Source organism: Thamnophis elegans, chromosome 9 (assembly GCF_009769535.1).
Source record: "Thamnophis elegans isolate rThaEle1 chromosome 9, rThaEle1.pri, whole genome shotgun sequence".
Taxonomy (NCBI): domain Eukaryota; kingdom Metazoa; phylum Chordata; class Lepidosauria; order Squamata; family Colubridae; genus Thamnophis; species Thamnophis elegans.
Window position 1 is genome coordinate 49,334,640 of NC_045549.1, and position 22,523 is coordinate 49,357,162.

General features: G+C 40.2%; 1 protein-coding gene across 2 annotated transcripts in view; it reads right to left on the reverse strand.

Moving 5' to 3' along the window:
* The window catches only part of WWC2 (WW and C2 domain containing 2), a 153,396-nt gene that overhangs the window by 24,917 nt on the left and 105,956 nt on the right, over nt 1-22,523 (reverse strand). For both annotated transcript variants that reach the window (XM_032223804.1, XM_032223805.1), the window contains exons 10-14: nt 21,029-21,118; nt 19,001-19,614; nt 3,547-3,670; nt 1,982-2,062; nt 1,800-1,886 (exon numbers count right to left, since the gene is read on the reverse strand). In XM_032223804.1, the coding sequence (XP_032079695.1) occupies nt 1,800-1,886; nt 1,982-2,062; nt 3,547-3,670; nt 19,001-19,614; nt 21,029-21,118 (996 nt within the window). The remainder of the gene's footprint in view (nt 1-1,799; nt 1,887-1,981; nt 2,063-3,546; nt 3,671-19,000; nt 19,615-21,028; nt 21,119-22,523) is intronic.

Below are 22,523 nucleotides of genomic sequence, written 5' to 3' on the forward strand. Positions count from 1 at the left end.
CCTGCCTTTGACAGTTGCTGTGGAGAGAATACAAATCCCCAAAACTTAAAAACCTTATCACAACAGACAGCAGACAAGGTTATTTATTTGAAGAAATAAGGAAATGGAACTGGTAGTCTTTAACTTGTGACTGCAATTGGGAGTGGAAAGCTGATCATGTCATTACACTCATAGGTTGAAGCATCCAATTGACCAGAAGTATTTTTATGATATTTTCCCCCATAGCGGGTAAGTGAACATGGTGGTCTTTAAGTGAATCCATTTGTTCAAATGGTGGAAATGACAGAAACCTGCAAAAATCATAGCAAATTATAGTCATGTGATGCCACACCAGGTCTTTGCCAAGCAGCCAACATGTGATCATGGGGAGGTGAGAATGCAATCATTTATAACATCTGGAAGGTGCTTTTCAGCAATAAAACACTTGTTCTGTGGCTATCTTAAATGTGAATAGTCATTAAGCAATCAGGAAGAATAAGGAAGATTTTCAGGAAAAAGGGGAACATATTCTTAAATGGGTCGGGAGTTTTTTCCATTCAGAAACTGCATACATTTTCATGTGGTTCAGTAATATGCAGTCATTTTTTACAGCAGCAATTCCCTGACTGTTCAGCCACCAGACAGCAATTTTGTGAAAGACAATTTTTGCTCCACAGATTGCGGGGAGGGGATGGTTTCATATGCAACCTAGATCCTGCACATGCTCAGATAAAGCTTTGCTTGCTTGATCACTGCCTGTGTGTCTCAGTTCCTTACAGACCACGGACTGATACTGATCTGTGACCTGGGAGTTGGGGACCCCTGCTTTACAGAATAAACCACAAAAGCAAAGGAAGACTTCAAGAAAACTATTGTGGATAAACTCCAGAAATATAAAAAGAAAAGAACATGTTAATGTGGCAAATTTCCATCCTTTTCATTCCTATCAAGAATTATTATTCAACAATGGATGTTGCAGAGATATTTATAACAGAGACTTATGAACTTTGGAAATAAAATGCAATTGTTGGGAAAGTTCCCAATTACAAATTTAAGGAAATATTTCATTATTAAGAACCACACAAGGGTATCTGATCCTGGATTGATTAGAGATAATAATCGGGTTATTTGTGGTAAATAAGAAACTGTGCAGACTTTCTATGAGTAAATACAATAGCAGACTGTTAACAAAAATCACTGTTAGCAGTGCTTTGAACTTTAACTTCACTGCTGTTTAACCGGTTAACTATTCTTTTTTTTCATATATGTAATGTATGGCAGGTCAGTTGGGTTGCAAATAGATGTAGAAGGTTATAAAATTTGGACCTCTTTTGCAAGGGTAGGGGGAAGCTATTATTGTTGCAATAGATTGCCAGTGTTCAACTGGGGTGGGAGGGAATACTTCTTTTTGACTTTTGTTTTTCTTAACCACATTTTTAAAATCCAGTTTTGTTTTGTCTCTTTTTAATTATTTTTCTTTAGTATTTTGTATTTTAATCTTCTGAATAAAATAAAAATGGTAAAGGGGACATTCCTATCCTAGCTAAGAAGGAATCATATCCTGTGCTCCAATTAGCCAGCAGATGTCTAATAGGATCATGAAAGCACTGGAAATCCGGATGAAGGTGGTTGGTTGGATACACATTCTAGCAGCCAAAACTTGCAGCACATAAAGGATGGAAGAAGATTCAAGTTGACATATCTATCCTCCCTGAAACCTGTGTGTTATAAATGCACTTTGATTTCCTGAAAAGGTAAATGCTTAATAATGAATTCCTAGACTTCAAAGTGTACCATTGTCAAAAAAGCATTTTACTTACATTTTGTTACCAGGGGATATTGAAAGAGCCTGAAGATTTTGTAACTGCATTATAACGATCACAAAACTTGAGCTCTTTGTATCGTATCTGTTAAGAAGACGAGAGGAAAAACCCTGCGTTAGACATCACATATTTACAATGGTCAGTAAAAACTTAATATCTTAATATATGTAGTGACTCACCGGAGCCCTATTTGTACTTGAGAGGTTTCCAGCATTGTGGTATCATTTTCACTACCTGCGACTTCTTCATTGCTATTGGGTCTAGGGAACAGAGTTTAAGATAGATCAATGGCAATGACAGAAATATTTTTGCTGAATGGGAATTGAGGTCAAACATACTTGAGCAAATCATTGGTAAATGCTGGTCAACATTTTATTTTTTGAACGCTAATATATTTTATTTTTACTACACAGAAATAAATTTGTGTGGGAAATTTTCTTCATGAATACTGAAGCTGTTGAAGTGTGATATATAGGAAACAATGCTAAATATTACCTCACTAAGAGCAATTTATTTGAAGGTCCCATCCTTTAAGATCATAATAATTTACATGATCTGCATATTGTTTGGCTATATAAAATGAAACTAGTTTACATACTTTGATTATAAACAAATGGAATTTGAAAAAAAGACATAATAAAATGTAATACTTTTTACAGACATGATCTCATATATTTAAAATTACTACACTGGGATATAAGATTACTGCACTGGGATATAATTTACTACACTAGGATATAAGATTACATTGGAATTTTAGGTCAATATTGGAACTGTTTTCTATTTCTTTGCTTAAGTTAATGAATTACTTTTGCTATGTTCGTTAACGTTACGTGAGGTACTGTCCCATCCTGATGGGAGTGGCCAATACCACCTGCGCTGGCAGAGGGGGCATGCTGCAGTTCCTATCAGCCAAGGAATTTCAGCTGATGGGCTCCAGGACGAAAGCCTTCTCTGTCGTGGCTCCTGCCTTCTGGAACATCTCATCCTCCTGTAATTTTGAAAGAGCCTCAAGACCTGGCTCTGCCAGGTGGGTTGGGACCCAATAGGGGAGCTTCACACTGGAGTGATTGATTAATTAATATCTAATCCCATCTCCCCACGTCTTGTGTGTCATGCTCCCACCTTTCCCATCTGTTTTTAACAGTTTGCAATTGTGAATGATTTTATCTGTTGTGTCCCATGACTGTTAAATTTAATGTCTTTTCTTCTTTAATGTTTTATGCTGTAAATCGCCCAGAGTTGTTGGATATGAGATGGTTGGCAATTTTTAAAATAAAATAAAATAAAATAATTGTGCCTTATTTAAATGTTATTGTCCTTCAATAAATTAAAGCATGTACTCTCCATTTTAAATGCTTGCATAATTAAGTCTTGTTAAAAAATTATCTGAGTACTTAATTGTTTTCTAAAAATATTAGAATGTTCCATAATGAGGATTGATCAGTTCTCAAACTCTTCAATTGTACTATTTTAAAATTTAAATTAGATCTATGGAGAATGTTTTCCAGTGTTGATATTAATATATATTTATACAGATTTTAAGGTATTATTTTTACCTAGGAGAATTATTCTGTTCCACTGATTCTTTATTCTCCTGATTGTAACTTTTTTGAATCTTTTTTAAAAGTTATTCCTTGTCCTATCTGTTTGATTTGTTCTGAAATTGCTGGAAGCCAAATGTTTGAATGTAATGTTAATGGTGTTTTCTGACAAATAGGAATATTCCTGACTTTAAACCTACTGTTTTACAGAAGCTTCATATACACCACTGTCTCCAGCCACAGACTCATCAGATACAGCAGCAGATACACAGCCTGTCTTCTCATCAAGCAAATGAATTCTTGTTCTTTTTGAAAAGTCAATACCTAGGTAAGGGAAAGAACCTTTATTTTAGGCTGTGAATAAGAAAAGCATACTCAACTCTTAGTCAAACTTTATATGGAAGATTCTGAGTTCCAAAACTGTAATTAAATTTCATCACTAGCATTACATGTATTGAAATAGCATTCAAATTTTTCAGATTTAGAATGAGGCTTCTTTACCACTATGTGCATTTTATAAGGCTGAAAAAAACAACCTACTACTTTTCTGCAACTCTTAAAAGTAAGGATCTCTATTATTCATGCATCAATTTTTCCTCTTCTCAAAATCAAAAAAGCAAAAGATGAATGTGCCAATTGAGACAGGTCTTAGCATTAGGTAGAATAAGTTGGCAATTTCAGAGTAAGGGACTATTTTCAGAGCCAACGGTGCTGAGCTCAATGGATTTTTTGGCAACAGAACTATCTTTATGCACTCTGTCTTGGCTTCCAACTGAAAACCTGCTACGCAGACATATAGTTGCAATTTTGCCCCATAGCTACTATTAAAATTTCTTGATGTTTGCACAAAAAATATAAGAACATGCCTTTTTATCTCAAGCAACAAACATTTTAAGCTGTAATGCCCCCCAAGTCTCAATCTACTGCTTAATAGGAAATAGGAACATATGATTTCATCAGAACATCTATACAAAATTGTTGAACTTCTGAGATTTAAACAGTTATGGCTTTAAATGGCTACCAAAGTTAAGTTCACCTTTATTCAGAAATCTTTCTCAGTTTCATTGTGGCCATTTCATTCATATTGGAGAAATACTGCAAAGCACAAAGTTTGAGAGTGCTTTCAAATGGAATGCCAAAGTGCCATAATAAACAAAAGATTTTTGACAATAAGCAATGGCAGAGTGTTATAATAAACTAAAGACTTTTGACATCAAGCAAATTAGATTCTAAATATTTTAATTACGTTTTTTTAAAAAATCCTTTCTGAAATTTCTATATGGTAAGATACAAATCCCAATTCTGTTTTGGATTCACCAGTGACAGAACCTAGGACTCTACCACAAAATTTAAGAGAAAATTCAAGTTTCTTTCTCCTGATTTCAAAATTCAATTCTTGCTAGTTTCCCTGCAGAAACCATAGTACAATCAATGCAAGCAGCACATTGTAATGTAATAACTTGCAAGTGCATGGACTCCCTTTATCTATCAAGGAACCAAATGTATTGGTATGCATTACACCCTCCCTCCTGAGTCATGACTTTACATCTTGTTAAGATGTTTAAATTTTAAGGCTTCAGATTAGAGGATTGATTGCTGCATTTTTCCTTTCATTTATAGCAGTAGGGATGCTTTTTCCTTGATGATGAAGTGCTTTTTCTTTCACCACTTTGAGAGAGGTGAAGGTGATGACATGATTTATTGATTACTCTCAGGAATAAGCACAGCAGTCTGGAATCGACTTTGACAATGACAGAGTCTATCTATGAAAGAACTTTACAGTTATTCTAAATCTGTTATTCCAAAAGATACTCTGCACAGAAAAAAGCTGTGTGCAGGAGACAAGGTTTCCTCTGCCTAAAATGAAGATGCAGAGAAAATACAAACATGTGCAGCATTATCAAAACTCTGTTCAAGCCAAGACTAGAACTGATTGATTTCATTGTGAGCAAAACTAAAGATTAAAACTAAGGTTTTATTGATTTACCAGAATCAGTAGAATTACAAGATATAAATTTGAAACTGGACATAATCCAAATATTTACATAACTTTTAGGAAGCTTTTCATTGCATTGGATTGATTATGTGACAGAGACTATAATAACCTTTCCTAACCTGGTGCTCTTTACCTGCATTGGCACATTCAGTCCATCAGTAGACCTGTAATAATGCCTGGTGTACAAATAATCACACAAGGTGATGTCTCAAATTTGAAAGCAGATGGCTGTTCAGAACTTAAGTAAACTGCATTGCATTGCATTGCATTGCATTGGCATATTCAGTCAGTCCATCAGTAGGCCTGTAATTGAGTGAGAGCCTTGCAGGTTTGGGAATTTTAAATTGGAGGAGATGGTATAATGAATAACTTTTTTCCAATGATAGTTAAAAGAACTTTTACCGAATTCAGGAAATTAGAGTTTGTATAATGGAGAATGTACATTATAAATACAGAAATAAAAGTCTCCATGTAATTTTTAATAATCATCAACATTAATATTGAAACAAAAATAATGTTTAATACCCCAAAGTATATTATCTGACATGGGGGGGCTTTGAAATGTTAAGAATTAGATGCATCTTATTTATGCAATCGTATCCTCTAAATGTAATGGGTAATTCTGAATGACTCTACATGCAATTGTACTGCTATGTTCCAAATTGTTTTCTGACACTTTACTTTCTTTTCCCTCTCTGGTTAACCTGCAGTTAAAATTCAAACTAAAGACAAGCAACATCCCATTTTGGAGTTTTCATGAATGATCATGTGTTATTGTTTTTTTACAATCTAGGCTAACCTATAGTAAAATTATCTGATGGTCTATGTTGAAGAATTGGTCACAGCTGGCCCTGCTTAGCTTAAGGTACCAAGCTAAAGATTAAGAAACCATGAGTTCTAGTCCCACCCACAGGAAACCAGATGGGCTGACTTTGTGGGTCCCTCCCTCTTAGCCTAGAAAGAAGATGACAATGTCAAATCAAATCTAAACCATTGCCAAGAAAACAGCAGGGACACATTGAGGCTAGGAGTCAACATGGTCTCAAAGCCCCTTGACCCTAAATGTTGACCACTGTAACTGCTGCCAACTGATGTGATAATTAACTAATCTAATAATTGTTATCAAATGACAAACCATTTATATTTGTGAATGTGTGTTTTATATTTTTGAACAAATATTCACTAGTGGGATAACTCCTCAAAACCTCAGAATGAGACCACATTTTGTGTATCAGGGAAGAATCGGCAAAACATCATTAAACATTAAGGTTGATCTGGCCAAGGGTGTTGGAAAATAATTATTTATTGTGCCTTCATGTCAGTATTGACTCCTGTTGACTTCCTGGACAAATCCCTGCAGTTTGCTTTGCAAGATTTCATGGGTTTTTCTCCTGCCTGGTTCCTATGGCTGAAAGAGAAGGTGTGCGACAATCATCTGTGCCACGTGATGGTGGGAACATTTTTTAAAAAAATTAAAGCGTTTTTACTACCTATTCGCCAGAACCGGTAGTAAAAAATGCTTTAAAAAGTAAAAAAGTTCCCATGATCAGCTATGCGATAATCAGCTGTGCCGCACAATGGTCAGAATTTTTTTTAGCATTTTTTACTACCTATTCGCCAGAACAGGTAGTAAAAAAATGCTTTAAAAAGTTAAAAAGTTCCGACAATCAGCTGTGCAACAATCAGCTCTGCCGCGTGATGGTCAGAATTTTTTTTTTAGCATTTTTTACTACGATCAGCTGTATGACAATCAGCTGTGCCTGATTGTCTGTGAGGTTCCTGGTTTTTGCAGGGGCCATTTTGTGTGAAGTCCAGCTGCTTTTACATTGTGTGTGAGCCAGTTGTGCAGCCATGCCCACCCGGTCACATGACCAATCCATGCCCACCCAGTCTCATGACCACCAAGCCACGTCCACAGAATCGGGGGGGGGGGGATTTTTGAATTTCACCACTGGTAGAAATGGTCTATCATGCTGGAGAATTATTGCTGAATGAGAACTATAGGTTAAAGTTTGCCAATTAAAGTCTCATGCTGTAAAAAGTAGACATCTACAATCTTCCTCATCCCTTTCCTTGCAAACTAAATGAAAGAAACTTCTATCCCAAAAGTATCTGTCCTCAACCATCTGCAAATTCTACACTGTTAGCAATTTTGTGATAAGCTACAGAATGTGCCATTTCATATCTATTACATTCACCAAGTGTATAGTGGAGCTTAAGCTGGAGCTAAGCACTGAAATATTATTGTCTGAATTGCAAAGTTTCCCCGCCCCTTCATTTTACTCAGGGAACTGAGCAAATGGCAGACTGTCAATACTGGGAGCCAAGTTTGAACAAGTTGGCAAGTGACACAGTGTCAGAAGTGTAAACCAGCTTCTTTCACTACAAATATTTGCTTGCTAAACAATGTACTTTAATCCCAAAGTTTCCAACATCAACCTACATAATTAAACAACAATGTCAATGTCACTTCCATCCTTTACTCTAGCCACAAAGCGCAGAGTTAAAGATATTGGTGCTTACTTTCAAAGTATAAGGAATAATGTCAGTGACACTTCCATCCTTTACTTCAGCCACAAAGAGCAGAGTTAAAGATACTGGTGCTTACTTTCAAAGTACAATGGCTTGAGTTGAAATACTTGAGGGAACACCTGTTCCTACAATCTGCTTCTTTTGGCTTTGAGTTCATTGCTGTTCTGGGTATTATTGCCATTTGAACTGAGGCAGGTTGCTGCTGGACCAGGGTTTCTAGAATTGCCTCTCATGGCATCCATTATACTGTCTTTATGGCAAACACTCCTTTCTTATTTCCCCATGCTTTTAAATTTACATATTTTAATTATTTAACCGACACAGCAAGTGGCAGTAACTAGCCACTCTCCACTGATTTTGGGAAAGCTAAGAAGGGTCCTGACTGATCTGTATTTAAAGGGAACCATCAGGAAACCACTGATTGAAGGACACTATAAAATGTAGTTTCGCCACTATATAATGTTTTCATTTCTACACATGTAACTAAATAACACCGATTTCTAACTAAAAGAATTGTGATATATATATATGTATTAAAGTATTTTTATTAGTAAAAGAAAAATACAACAACCAATAACTGGTAAAAGACAATACAACATCCACTGTTTCGCTTTACAATTGACTGTGTTTCAAGACATTCCCATAATATCAAAATCATTATAGACATCAAAGGTTAGGTATCTTCTTCCCTCCCTCCCTCTTTCCTTCCCTTGTTTCTTCTTTCCCACTCCCCTTCCTTCCCTCCCTCCTTCTCTCCTTCCCTCCTTCCTTCCCTCCTTTCTTTTCCTTTCCTCCTTTCCTTCCCCTTCCCTTTCCTCTCTTCTTCCCCCTCCTTCTCTCATATCTTCCCTCCCTCCTTTCCTCCTACCCTCCTTTCTTTCTCTTCTCTTAAGTTCCCTCCTTTCTTCCCTCCTATCTACTCTCCTTCTCTCCTTCCTTCCCTCCCTCTTTCCCTCCTTGCTTCCCTACCTTCTTCCCTTCCTCCTTCCTATCCCACTTCCTTCTCTTTCTTCTCTCCTTCCTTCTTTCCACCTCTCCCTTCCCTTCTCTCCTTTCTCTTCCTTCTTTTTAACCTTCCCCCCTTCTTCTGCCTTTCCCTTTTTCCTGTTCCTCTCCTTTCTCCTCTCCATCCTGTCTTTCCTACTACCCCTCCCTCCCTCCAATCTAACCTTTGTTGCATTTACATATTTTCCTCTACTGAGGACGACCCGGTTCTCTTTCCTTTCCTTATTTAAAAAAGGCAAGCTTTACAAGATGCAAGATGAAGAATTATTTTCATCTCCCATTGCTCACCTCGCCTTACCTAGAGTAAAACTTGGTTGCTAATTCCATGCAGGTAGCTATAACGGATTACCTATCAGCTTTTCAAGTTTTCCCGACGTCGTGGTCTAGCAGAGTTGGTCAACGGTGAACCCTCACCTCTAATACTTTTCTCCTCTCACTTATCTCTCAGTTTTTGTATGTTATTCGTTAGGATTGTTGCTTGAATCGTGTTAAGTTAGTCAGCTATCTCCTTTTATGTCTAAGTCTTCACTGTCTTATCAAGCCATTTGTACAATTTCTCCCAGACTTTATAAAAGTCTGTATCTTCTTTATCGTTAATCCGCATCGTCAATTTGTTCATTTCTGCTAATTCTAAGATTTTATTCATCACCATAGTGCTGGTGGGGGCATTTTCACTCTTCCAGCACTGTGCGTAAGCAATCCTTGCTGCTGTCAAAATATGGATGAGAAGGTATTGATTAATTTTACATATTTTTTTATCTGTTATCCCTAATAGGAAGGTTTCCGGGTTAAGACATAATTTCATTGACAAGATTCCGTTCAGCCATCTTAGTATTTGCTTCCAATACGTTTTGGCAACCGGACACGTCCACCACATGTGGTAGTACGTGCCCAGCGTTGTTTTACATTTCCAACATTTGGCCGATACTTTTGGGGAGATTTTTGCCAGTCTTGTCGGAGGAAGATGCCAGCGGTAGAACATTTTGTATATATTTTCTTTATAGGCCGTCGATTTTGTCAATTTCAAATTCCACTCCCAAACCCTTTCCCAATCATCTAGATCTATCGAAAAAATATATATTTAGTTGAACGATTCAAGCAAAATGTGGCAATACATTATTCAAAAACTTGGGGTGAAGGAACAAAAAGATTTTAAACATGCATCTTCGATCTGCTTAAATTAATATACTGATAAATCAATTTCTTAGTAAATAACACAGGTGAAATATGCAAAAAGGGTGTTGGTTCTTACCTGAGACGCCTATTCTAATAGTGTGGAGGTAGCATCCAGACTGGGTTGACCTCATCCACTCACTGATAGGACTGATAAAGCTGTTAAACCATGCCCTTGTCACTAGGCAGACCCAGCTTTCGGCAAAGGAATTCTGTCATCCTCCCAATAAAAATGACAGGAGGCCATGTTCGATGTAGTGCTCCTGGTAGAAAGCCTGTTGCAATGTCTAAGGTTAAAGTCAAGTAATACATTGTAACCAGAATCGTGAGGACCCGCCTTCCTTGGAGGGGCTGGATGCTACTACACACTATGAGAATAGGCATCTCAGGTGAGAACCAACACCCTTTCTCCATAGTGGTGGAGGTAGCATCCAGACTAAGATGTACCAAAGCTGTAGGTGTCCCCCTGGGAGGGTCTTTGCCTGATCCAAAGCATCCCTGCCATATGCACGGTTTGAAGGACCCTGTAGCCAAAGGCAGCAACAGCCAATGCGAAACTGTCCAATTTATAATTTTTTATAAATGGAGATAGGGATGCCCACGTGGCCACCCTACAGATCTCCGCCAAGGAGGCCTAAGTTGTCCAGGCAGCAGAAGTGCACGCGCTCCTGGTCGAGTGGGCGGTTATACCCGGAGCTGGCATAGACTGTGACTGATATGTTGTAGCAATGCAGGCCCTCAATCATCTACCAACTGTGGAGGCAATTACTTTCTGACCTAGTGAGGCCGGCTGGAAAGAGCATCTGAGATTTTCTGAATGGCAAAGTTCTCTTTAGATAGATCTTTAGAGCCCTCCTCATGTCCAGGTGTGCGACTTTCTCTTTAGGTGATGGTTCCGGGCAGAAATTGGGAAGAATAGGTTCTTGAGCCCGGTGAAAACAGGAGCACACCTTGGGAATGAAGGAGGGATCTAGCCATAACACCACACCATCTGGTGACATATACAGAGGTCCTCTCTAGTTGAAAGGGCCTGCAACTCCATTATATGCCTGGCAGATGTTATGGCCACCAGGAAGGCTACCTTCAGCGTAAGGAATCACAGAGAAACAGTGCATAAAGGTTCAAAGGGGGAACCAGTGCTGCTAATACCTTGGTAAATACCCTAGGGGTGGATGAAAGCCTGAAGGGCAACGTGCTATACTGAAGTGATGTCTGAGATAACAAAATCTAAGGTATTGTCTGTAGAGAGGCAGAATAGGGATGTGAAGGTATGCCTCTGTCAAGTCTATGGATGTGAGGAAATCTCAAGGTGAGCCAAGGTGGCGCAGTGGTTAAATGCAGCACTGCAGGCTACCTCAGCTGACTGCAGTTCAGCAGTTCGGCTGTTCAAATCCCACCAGGCTCAAGGTTGACTCAGCCTTCCATCTTTCCGAGGTGGGTAAAATGAGGACCCGGATTGTTGTTGGGGGCAATATGCTGACTCTGTAAACCGCTTAGAGAGGGCTGAAAGCCCTATGAAGCGGTATATAAGTCTAACTATTGCTATTGCTATCTCCCTGTCTAATGCCCCCTAGGATAGATAGTAAGGAGTGCGTCTTGAACGTCCTATAATGTAGATAACAGTTTAATCTCTTTAGGTTGAGAATGGCTCTCCAGCCCCCTGAGGCTTTAGGAATCACAAATAGAATGAAATAAAAACCTAGGCCCTGCTGTTGTTTAGGGACCAATTGCACAGTGCAGATATCCAACAAGTGCTGGATCGCCTTCTGCATGAGGCCTTGTTTAGCCGGATTCCTGGAGACTGGACAAGTCTGAAAAAACTTCAGGGGTTTGGAGAGGAACTCGAGGAAGAGCCCTGATTTGATTGTCTATTTGTCCCACTCATCAGATGTGATGGAATCCCACCGTTTGGCAAAGAAGGCCAACTGGCTTCCGATGGATGGGTCAGTTGCCAGGAACTTAGTTCCAGTAGTAGAAGCGACCTCTGCTGCCAAATTGTCTGCCTCGTTGGTTTTGGTCAACCTGCTGGTGCTGTCTGGAAGTGTTGAAGTCTTGATTGTGAAAGGCAGGGCGCCTAGGATATGGGGCCAACTGGGAAAAGCCCCTTCTGGAGGCGGTGGGTAACACCTTTCTCTTTTCTTTGTTCTTAATCAGGAACGGTTCAAGCATCTCCACAAACAGTGAACCACCCTTGAAAGGGACTGATGCTAGGCGCCACTTATGGTGGATGTCTGTCTGCCATTGGCGCAACGAGAACAGCCTTCATGTGACCACCGACGTCACGGCCCTGGATACAAATCTGGGTGAGGTAAGCAAGGCATCCAATGTAAATTGGACTGCAGCCACCAGTTTGTTAATATCCTGATGAGCCCTTACATCTGCAATAGGAATACACTCCTGGAGGTCTTGCAGCCATAGCAGGCAAGATCAGGTGAAGAACAACGCCGTGGTGGATGCTTGGACGGCCCATGCTGCAGCTTAGTGACCCCGTTGCAAGGTGAAATCTGCTCTCTTATCCTCCAGTTTCAACACTTCCTCCGGGGCTCCTGGCAAGTTAGCTGAAGTGTTTAACAAAACCAGGGCACCCACCGTTGAGGTCAACAGGATCTGTGCAAGATCCTTGTCCATATTTTTTTAAAAATTGTCCGTCGAGGACGACATAGGACCAGATGTAGGGGATGCCCATTGTCGCTGAACCAAGTTCACAAAAATCTTGGGAGTGGGTATCATGTTACAGTGGTGGGTTACGGCCGTTATGCCACGGTATGAGCATACTGGTGCCTGCTGGGAGCACCAGGTACCATTCCGGTATGGTGCTCTGGAAGGCCCATCCGCCCTCCTTACCTGTATTTGACCCAACCGGGCCATTTGCGCACATGCACGGACCATATGGCACCTGCGCGATGCTCCACCGAGCAGCTGGAGCATCACAGGCAGTGGGTGCACATACGTGCACAGCGCATGTGCACATGGTGGACGCTTGGCTTTGTCGCAGCATATCAGTTGCAACAGGATCCGGAACCCACCACTGTCGTGTTGGCCTCAATGGTTTGGTCCAAGAAAAGTGTATCTGCTGACACGGCCTATGTGCACAGTGGGATGGCAGCTGCCTTAGACCCAAAGTTGGCCGACGTCTTTGCGTTGAACAGCAGAGTCTTGAAAAGTGAGGGCTGAAAGAGACCCAAGAAGGATGGCAGATTTGGGGACATACCCTCATCTTCAGAGAGATCTGCCTCCCTGATCTCTCCCTCCTCTGACACAGATGCCTGGTCATCTTGGGCAAGAGCAGGAGATAATGAGCCAGCTGCAGGGGTGATGTCCGTCACTGCTGCTGGGCACATAGGTGCCTCCTGCCGGGGCATTCCTACCTCTGCTGCAACCCAGCTGCGATGCCTTGTTGGATGCCATTCACTATTATGTACTGCATGTTAGGCATGCACATGGGGATCAGTTGTTCAGGGCGGAATCCCTGTGATGTTGATGGGAAGGCTGTTTCCCCCCTTTCTGATCCCAGAGGCATTGCATAGTTCCCTTGATGGGGCAGGATCTACAGATCTTGTGCTGACCCCCAAATGCCAGATGTACCGATAGGAAACCTGAGATCGAGAGAAGCCTCCCTATCCTCTCTGCCTTCAGGGGATAGCTGAAGCACTTGTCTTGACAACGAGCTCTGCCTTCTGTCAGATGGTAATGAGGCAGGAGTCTTTTGACTACTTGCCCTTATATAACTGCTCCAGTGCTTTATCTTTCTGCCTCTTGAATTTAGAGGTGGACTTTGAGGACTTTTTTGCCTTGGATGACCTGGCAGCCACCTTAGCACTCTTCTTATGCGCCCTGCCTGTATCTATCTTAGTGGATGTGGATGGAGATGGGCCCTGGTGGAGATATGGGGGCCCTGCCTCAGGATGCGGGCTAAGCAGCTCCCCTGGCATACATACAGAAGTCTCCCCCAGCTCAGCATTGCTAGCGGCCGCCATTTTGGAATGTTGCAGTCGGAGGATGCAAAATGGCGTTTTGCGTCTTTTGCAATGGCCGTGCTGACTTGAGCAAGTGGTGGAAAAACAAAGGTTGGGCTGCTGCTGGTCACGTGGGCACTCTGCGGCTGCTCTTTGAGCTGTGGTTTGTCCCTCAACTTCAAAAAGGAGCAGCGGAGCACTCCGATCACTGCACGGCTTGCCTTGAGCTTTCCGGGAGCCTTCACGGCTTTTCTAGCTGTCTCAGCTTGCTCTTTGAAGCTCTGATTGTCGCACAGCTTGCCTCAGGCATTCTAGGAACCTCCGCGGCTTGTGTTCCCTTTGCGGCTCGTCTTTGAAGTCTCCGACCTCCTTGCAAGCCGCGCTGGTTTGTAGTGCTGTTGCAGCCCCCAGATGTCTTGGGCAAAGCACAGAGTTCTACCAGGCAATCTCCAATCGTAAGTCAGGTAGGTTGTGGAGGGAGACTTCACAGGAGGTTAAATTGCCACCCTCTAGGGGCTACAGGCATTAACGGGCCACCTCGCCAAGGCTCAGGCCCTTGTTAACTCCCTCCAGTAATAATTCTCAAATGGATCAAAAAAGGATCACTTATCTTTCAAGTATTAATAAATTGCTATGGAGATAATAGATGACACATCCATCCTCACTAAGGGACAGAGTCAAAAGCTGGGCCTGCCTGGCAACAAGGGTGAGGCAAAACAGTTTAATCGGATTCAGTCCTATCAGTGAGCAGATGACGTCAACCCAGTCTGGATGCTACCTCCTCCACTATGGAGAACAGTAATTCACAACTATCAAAAAGTGTACTGGACAGAGTGAGGTAGCAGCTGGTGCAAGAAGAAAATGGTCTTTGCTGGCAGCCATGGGCATCATTTATCACTGTTAAAACTAATCTAGCATTTTTTAGAATATTTCTGTCATAGATTTCATTATGTTAGATACTTCTGCTGTCTGCCAGCTGCCTGCAATTTGACAGTTCAAATCTCACCAGGCTCAAAGTTGATTCAGCCTTCCATCCTTCCGAGGTGCGTAAAATGAGGACCCAAATTGTTGGGGCCAATATGCTGACTCTAAACCACTTAGAGAGGGCTGTAAAGCACTGTAAAGTGGTATGTAAGTCTAAGTGCTATTGATAAAGTATTAATCTCAACCAAAAGTATAACAAGCACATTCTAAGAAAGTTCTATACTGTGACATTTCCAGAATGGTTTATGCTTAAACATATGTTTACTTTTTGGACACATTTTACAGTGGGAAAAATGGCTGTTATTATTCCTGTTTCCTATTTCCATCCCTGTAGCAGCATCTCTGGCTGCTCCTCCTTCCTGATTTTAAATAAGCCATGGGATAAGTTCATTCTCAATGACTTCCTTTGAGATACAAAGATACAACAATCTTTTCTTTCTTTCTATACCAGAGGTGGGTTCCTACCTATTCGATCCGGTTTGGCTGAATAGGTAGTAAAAATCTGGCATACCTTTCCAAACAGGTAGTAATAGCAGAATGGCCACGCCCTCTTTGAGAGCCGCCTTGCAAAACGTCAGAAAATTTTTACGGCCTGTCGGGAATCCAAAACCTGCCCAAGAATCCTGCTCTGCGGGTCTTAATCACTCCCAGATGCGGTGCTTTTATGGGCCATTTAGAGCAAAGGAGCCCATAAAACTGCAGGCAAGTAAGAGTCCGGAGCAGGGGAGGAACATGGGGTGCTGCCTCTGGTGGGATGGGGGCACCCCAAGAGGGCCCTTCCTTAGGGAGAGCTCCGGAGCTGCCCAGCCTGCCCTCAGCTTCAGGCAGGCAGTCAGGAGGACTTTGAAAAGCTCTTTATTGCCAGGGGAAGAGTCATTTTTATGACCCCCCCCCTCCAGAGAAAGGAGGCAGGCTGATTTGAATGTGGGCAGGCGGTTTGTGGCCAGTGGTCTTCACTTGTTGGGGCACTCCCCTTCATCCTTGGCAGGTTTAGCGTGCGACTCCTTCCTTGCTCGCCTGCTCACCTGCTATTGGTTCAGTTCAGGTTCAGTTCCCAGTGTTTTCCTCGGTCTTAATCAGGGATCGGTACGGAAGTGAAGCAGACAGAAGCCCTGCTCCGGGACTCCACTTGTTGCCCAAGTGTCAGTTGTTGCCTGCGCCTCCCTTCTTGTTTAAAGTTAGTTATTTTTAGCTTTTCTGAGTGCCAGGATGGTTGTGCGTATGGGAGGGCCAGCCAGGCACAGGAGGGGATGGACAAGCTGGTTGGTTGCTCTGGCAGCTGGTCATGTGGGAAAGGAGGTGGTGTTTGTGTGTGTGTGTGTGTTTGTGTGTGTATGTACATGTGTAGACCCAGGTTCTAAGTCAGCTAAGGCCCCTCCGTGTGCTATGCGCTGGCTGACCCCTCTCTTCGAGGAGAGGGAGGGCTGCCTTGCTGGAGTTGGAGGGCCACACCCTGTTCTCCCCCAGCAGCTGTTTCCTGGGCACCTTGTAGTGGGACTGCAGTTGGATGCCTTGACTGACATCTGGCAGCCTTGAGGGGGAGGGGGGAGATCCTGGAGATCGGGCACGATCATGGAGAACACTGAAGAAAAGGGCTGAGGTGGCCACAGGCAGGGTCTCCTACTGCAGCTGCCAGAGACCCAGCCTGTCAATTGACACTGCTGGGGGAGCCTTGCGAATGATTCATGTAGCACAGCAATGTTGGGGTGTGTGTGTCCCTCTTTGACTTCTGGCTGGGGGGGGCAGGGAAGTCAGGTCAGCTGGGGTGGACTGGGTGGTGAGCCCCACACTACATCTCTGCAAGGGGAGGCTGTACAAGAGAAAACCTACCTGCCCTCCCCCCCCAACACTCATTTCTGCACATTAGCGGGCAGAGTGCTGCAGGCATCCCATCTGCAACCAGATGGCAGCTGCAGCAAATTTGGGGCTATTAGAGGAGAGGCTGGGGGGGGGGAGCCCAGAGGCCATCTCTGCATATGGCAACTGGCAAAACAGAAATTTTCACTGGTTCGGTGGGTGTGGCTAAGGGGGGCATGTAACTGAGTGTGGGTGTGCATGAATGATGTCAAGTTGGCCACACCCACTCAGTCACATGCCCGCCCTACCCATGCCCACCAAACCGGTAGTAAAAAAAATTGAAACCCACCCGTTCTATACCTTTTTGGTACAAGATTTGGAGGGGGGGGAGCAAATCACATCTCTATACATTTAAAGGACTAATTGTTTTGATCTTGCAAAAATAAATAAAAATAAAAGATTTTTGTTACTGCCACTCACAACAAATTCATGCAGTTTACTTAAGCTCTGAACAACCAGCTGCTCCCAAATTTGATACACCACCTTGTGTGATTATTTGTACGCCAAGTATAATTATAATTTTCAAAGAACTGTCTGTTAAACTACTGTAAAAAAATAAAAAATCTTGCAGCATTTATTTATTGTGGTATAATTTGTTGTAGAGGATGTAGTACTTCATCATATATATTAATATGAGGAAGAAATACATTAAATCCTCAGGAATTGAGGAGGGATTAAAATTGCACTACATTAGATTTTTGAAGATTTTAAAAAAGATTTGTAATACTTGGATTTTATGACTATTTTTAATACATTTTTGTAGGTTGCCTATAGTTATTTTAAGAAGTAGCATACAAATAATTCACACAAATAACCATTGGTTAGAAGTAAATAATAGAATCAGAGAGAAATATAATACAGAAATTGCAGACAGAAATGGAAACTCCTTCATCAGTCACAAAACTGGAAGGCTGAAATGCAAGCATACCGTGTGATACCCTGGAAAATGAAGGAATGTTTGGAACTCCACAGAACACTGTGAATGCCTTAAAAGTGGGTATTTTTCAGTAGAATTACTAAGACACGTCATTAAAATAGGTTTAAATTAAAAATATTGGTTTTGTTAATTCACTAAACAATACTTATCATACTAATGAATTTATAAGATTTCTAGAATGATTACATCACACTTTTTTTTTTGAATGACTGCTTTCAATATATACCTTTCTCTGCAACATGCCAATTCATCCCCCTGCCTTCGGCCAATCCTTGAAACAATGGATAGTATGTTCTCACCTGTCAGCATCATTCTTTATTCATTTAATGAAGTGAACAGTAATGAAGAAAAATCAAGCTATAATAAAAGTGTTATTTGTTTTTTTAAAAATGTCTTCCTTATTTTTAATTCCCTTTTGCAAATAAGTCAGCAGATATCTGAATAGGCTGCCAGACTGGAAGAATTTATCTTTTTTCTCAAAGTTTCACTGCAGCAAGGAAGTACTATTAAACCCACATAGATACCTGATTATTTTAACTTCAGTAATTAACAGGTAGAAAGATTGTAAAAAATGTGGGGGAAATGATGTGCAGCTTAAGACCAGATCTTTATACAGATTTGGGGCACAAGCTTCCCTACCTGTACTGTTAAATGAGCTGTTTGAAACTACAGAATAGTGAAGATATTATCAATAGCACTGGCCCTCAAGGGATTCTATTCTGCCCATGGCAGCTCACTGGTTTTGTGAACATCTTCCTGTTATAAAGTTACCCAGTGTCTCTGTCTCAGTGCCTCTATTGTCAGTATATCTTCTATGAGAGTGAAGTTCATTCTCTGAGCCTTCGCTTTCATCCTACACCTGAGCTACAGATATTCACCACTATTTCATATCTTCATATTGCTGTGATATCCTTTCTACTACATTTACCACCTTTTTTTTTGTTTGCTGTTGCTGTTTCACCACAATTTTTAGAATTCCACCCACTTTATAGTGCTTTCTCAAGTTTAATCTCGCTGGATCTTTCTTATCTAGTCCTACTTTGTATAGAAGTAATGTGCTGAGTTGTTAATGATTTTATTTGTTGACAGTGACCTATCAGCTTATCAGGAAAACTGCACAATTTTCGGAGGACATGTTGGCTACTAAGGTTCAGAAATTCAGTTCAATCCAGAGAGGGAAAATTGGCTGAGTTTGAATAGCAAGACATATTTACCTGTATTTCTTGAATGTGATATGCTCTGTGAAACACCTTCACTGCGATATTTATCATTAAGTGATTGAGAAGACATTGTAGTTTCAGAATCCAGCAAAATTTGTTTCTCACAGTTAGTAATGCCTGTAAAGTCACTGGGTAAATCGCAGTCATCAAAGTCCGTGGTGAAATGATGTAACGGAGAATCTTGAGGAGGGACTGAAAAGCCACCTTCTAAAACTAAAGGTGATTCAGGAGGAGATAATGATGACAGGGAAGATCTTGAAGAGAATGATGTGACAGATTTGGGAGGTTCAGTTATTTTGGATGCATTATTTGCTGCCAAAGAACTGGAAGAGTCACTGTATCCTGTTTTCTCATGGGAGCTGACCACTTCATTTTCATGAATGGTGGTAATAGGGCCTGAAGGAATATAACCACATTTCTCTTGTAATATGAAATCCAACTTATATTGATAGTCTAAATCTACAGGTTGATCACCTTGATTGTAGTAGAGGTCTGCAGAGTTAAGAGAATTCAGTGACCCCCTACTAGATGTATTCAGGGACCCTCGACTAGATGCTAAGGATCCCAAGCTGCTCCCTGAAGACACAGATAACGTACTGGCAGAGAGGCTGCAACAAAGAAGCAAAGAGCTGTCATTCTATTCTATCAGCAGTATATTCAGATTATCTCAAATCACAGATAAAACTTATAATTTAATCCATGTTAGTCATGAAATTGACAAGTATAATGGTTTCTTTTAAAAGGAACAGGTTTCACAATGTCTGAATACTACCAAAAAGAAGTTTCAGATAACAGAGTATTAACTATAGCAGCAACATGACTTCCTTAGATAGCTCCTTTAAAAAAAAAAAAGCAAACAAAAAAAATCTAGTCATTTTAATTACAATTCTTTTTTAAGACCCTGATTTTTAAATATATTAATTTTTGTGTAATACTGCACAAATTGTGTGACAAACTCAGCCACTTTAACATATTGCTGATTACTGTAACAGTTTCATGAGGACACATTAGAAAGTACAATTAGAACAATAAGAAAGTAGTTTTGTATTTAGCAATGCACAACTCCCATCTAAATTTAGATTTTAGATCACTGTTTGAGATACCCTATTTTTCCCATTCTGCTATTTTCTACTCCGTTGGTGGGTAAGTATATGAACATTTATTTATTTAGCGTATGGCAAATATATGGACCTATAATGGTTCAAATGTTAATATCCAGTGACAGTCCACCCAGCCATTCAAGGACCATTCAAGCATATGAACCAATAATATATATTACCTGAAGTGAAAGGAAAACAAAAGGATTTCCATAGAACATGGACATTTCTTAGTTTAAGGAAATACTGCTTTGTTCACTGGTTATTAATCATAGTAAATGCTCTCTCAATAAATGGAATCACATTAGTGCAGTGTTGCCCTTAAAGAAAGACGGCACTATGAAATCAATAAAAAGAACATTAATACAAGCTATTCCTTAGTGATTGTTATTTGCATCTGTGCACAGATGTGTTGAGAAAATGAGCATTTGAAGTAAGATGCAATTTAATTATATTCATGATTTATATCTTTCATTTTTGCCTAATTGGTTTAGGTAGTCCTTGACTTATGACCACAAATGAGTCCAAAATTTCTGTTGCTAAGCAAATAATTAAGTGAATTTTCCCTCATTTTATTATCTTTCTTTGTGACAATGTTTCCACATGCAAAACTGATTGCTACTCATAGTAGGAACAGCCAACCTATTTATTTCACAATTTTCCACCGATGTAGCTTGAGTAATATAGAGGCAGGGCTACAACAGATCAGTAATATATATTCTTTGCTGGGCAAAAAAATTGCAGTTCAGGACTTAGACAATAGATAACCAAGCTTTTAGTAGGAAGACATTTTTGTAAGACAGGCTTCCAAGTTAATATTCCACCTAAATCAAAATAGACAATTCAGAAATACAGTATGCCAACAGCAGTTTTGCACAAACTGTTATCATTTGTCAAAAATCTGGTGTAAGCAAAGTTATCTCACCTTTTAAGCTGTGAATGTAAATGGGTGGTTAGATGACTAGTTTCTTCAAGGTTTTTAACCAATTTATTCTTTCTATCTTCTAATTTCAACCTAGAAGATAAAAGAATTTGTCTCTAAATATATAAATGCATATACATTGCAAAGAGAACCTTACTTTAAAAGCACAATGACAAACAGCTGAAGGCAACTCATTTAAATGCAAGTCAAATGGAAAATTTCAGGACAACTGAAAGATTATGGTACAGAAGTATATTTGTACTATACCATTAATATGTTTAATTGATTAGTATTAGTGAACGGACAATACATATTCCCTTTTTTGGGTGTGTGTCTGAAAATCTTTCAAAATAGTTTGTCTTTCTCAGATTCTGACCATGAAGTGATTCTGGAAATGTATTAGCCCTGGCTAATGGGTAAGGATATAATAATTCTCAGTCTGCTAAAAATTAACTGATCAAATGAAAATTATAGGTGAGGAACAATCTATTTAATCAATGTTGGACTGTGCAGTCCATTAGTTAATAATCATTTGAAGGTACTCTACATCTATCATGATTGTGTTTTAGGCAGAATCTCTCTCTGTCTGTTTGTAATTATACTCTTATTTATCCTGGAGGAGCTTCAGGTGAGCTACTAAATTAATTTGCAATATTTTTAAAGATGTGAGCTGGATACTGCCAATTCTTGAGAACCATATTCTCAAAGGTACTGTCCTTGTACTCCTATCTCTTAGTTTTTGTTTCACTATCTATCTAGCTCACTTATATCTATCCTAAACAGAAAACTCCCATTAAGATATTGTCCATCCAGACCCCCCACGCAATCAGGATATACCAACATTAAGTGAGGCTATATTATGAGGTGAAAAATTCAATTTTCTACAAAAATTAAGATATATTATTCCACCCAGGTCTTTTTTTCAAACTTTATTAGGCCAGTCTGTAATTGCAGTGATATACTATGACACACCACCCACTTGAAATACTTTTGTTCAGAGACTTGGATGAAAATATTCTCAAATACAGGTGTCTTATTTCCTAATCCAGCTGCACTGAATGAAGGAGTTATGCTAGGCGTCTGACTAGAAAAAGCTTAATGGCAGCCCTTGAATGAAAAAAGAAAGAAAAAAAACTTTCAACCTTCTGCCTATAAAGAAATGAGCTTTCAAATTTCCAGTTGAAGAGAATATAATTGCTGAATAATTAAAATATGGCAGTTGTTCCGCCTATTAATAATACACTTTAGGGTTTGGAGTCTTATTGCAAACACTAAGATCTTTGGCGTATTTTTGTAGTTCATCTCAGCTGCACATGCTGGTATTTCCTGTAGAAAAGGAGCAGGGGTTGAAATGTCCTATTTAATCTTACATGTAATAGTGATACCATCACAGCATCATCTACATATAATACTACATACACCTATCTGAAATACCTGGTACATGGAATTCTGCTTTTTATAAATAATTGACCATGGAATTTATGTAATAATTAAATTC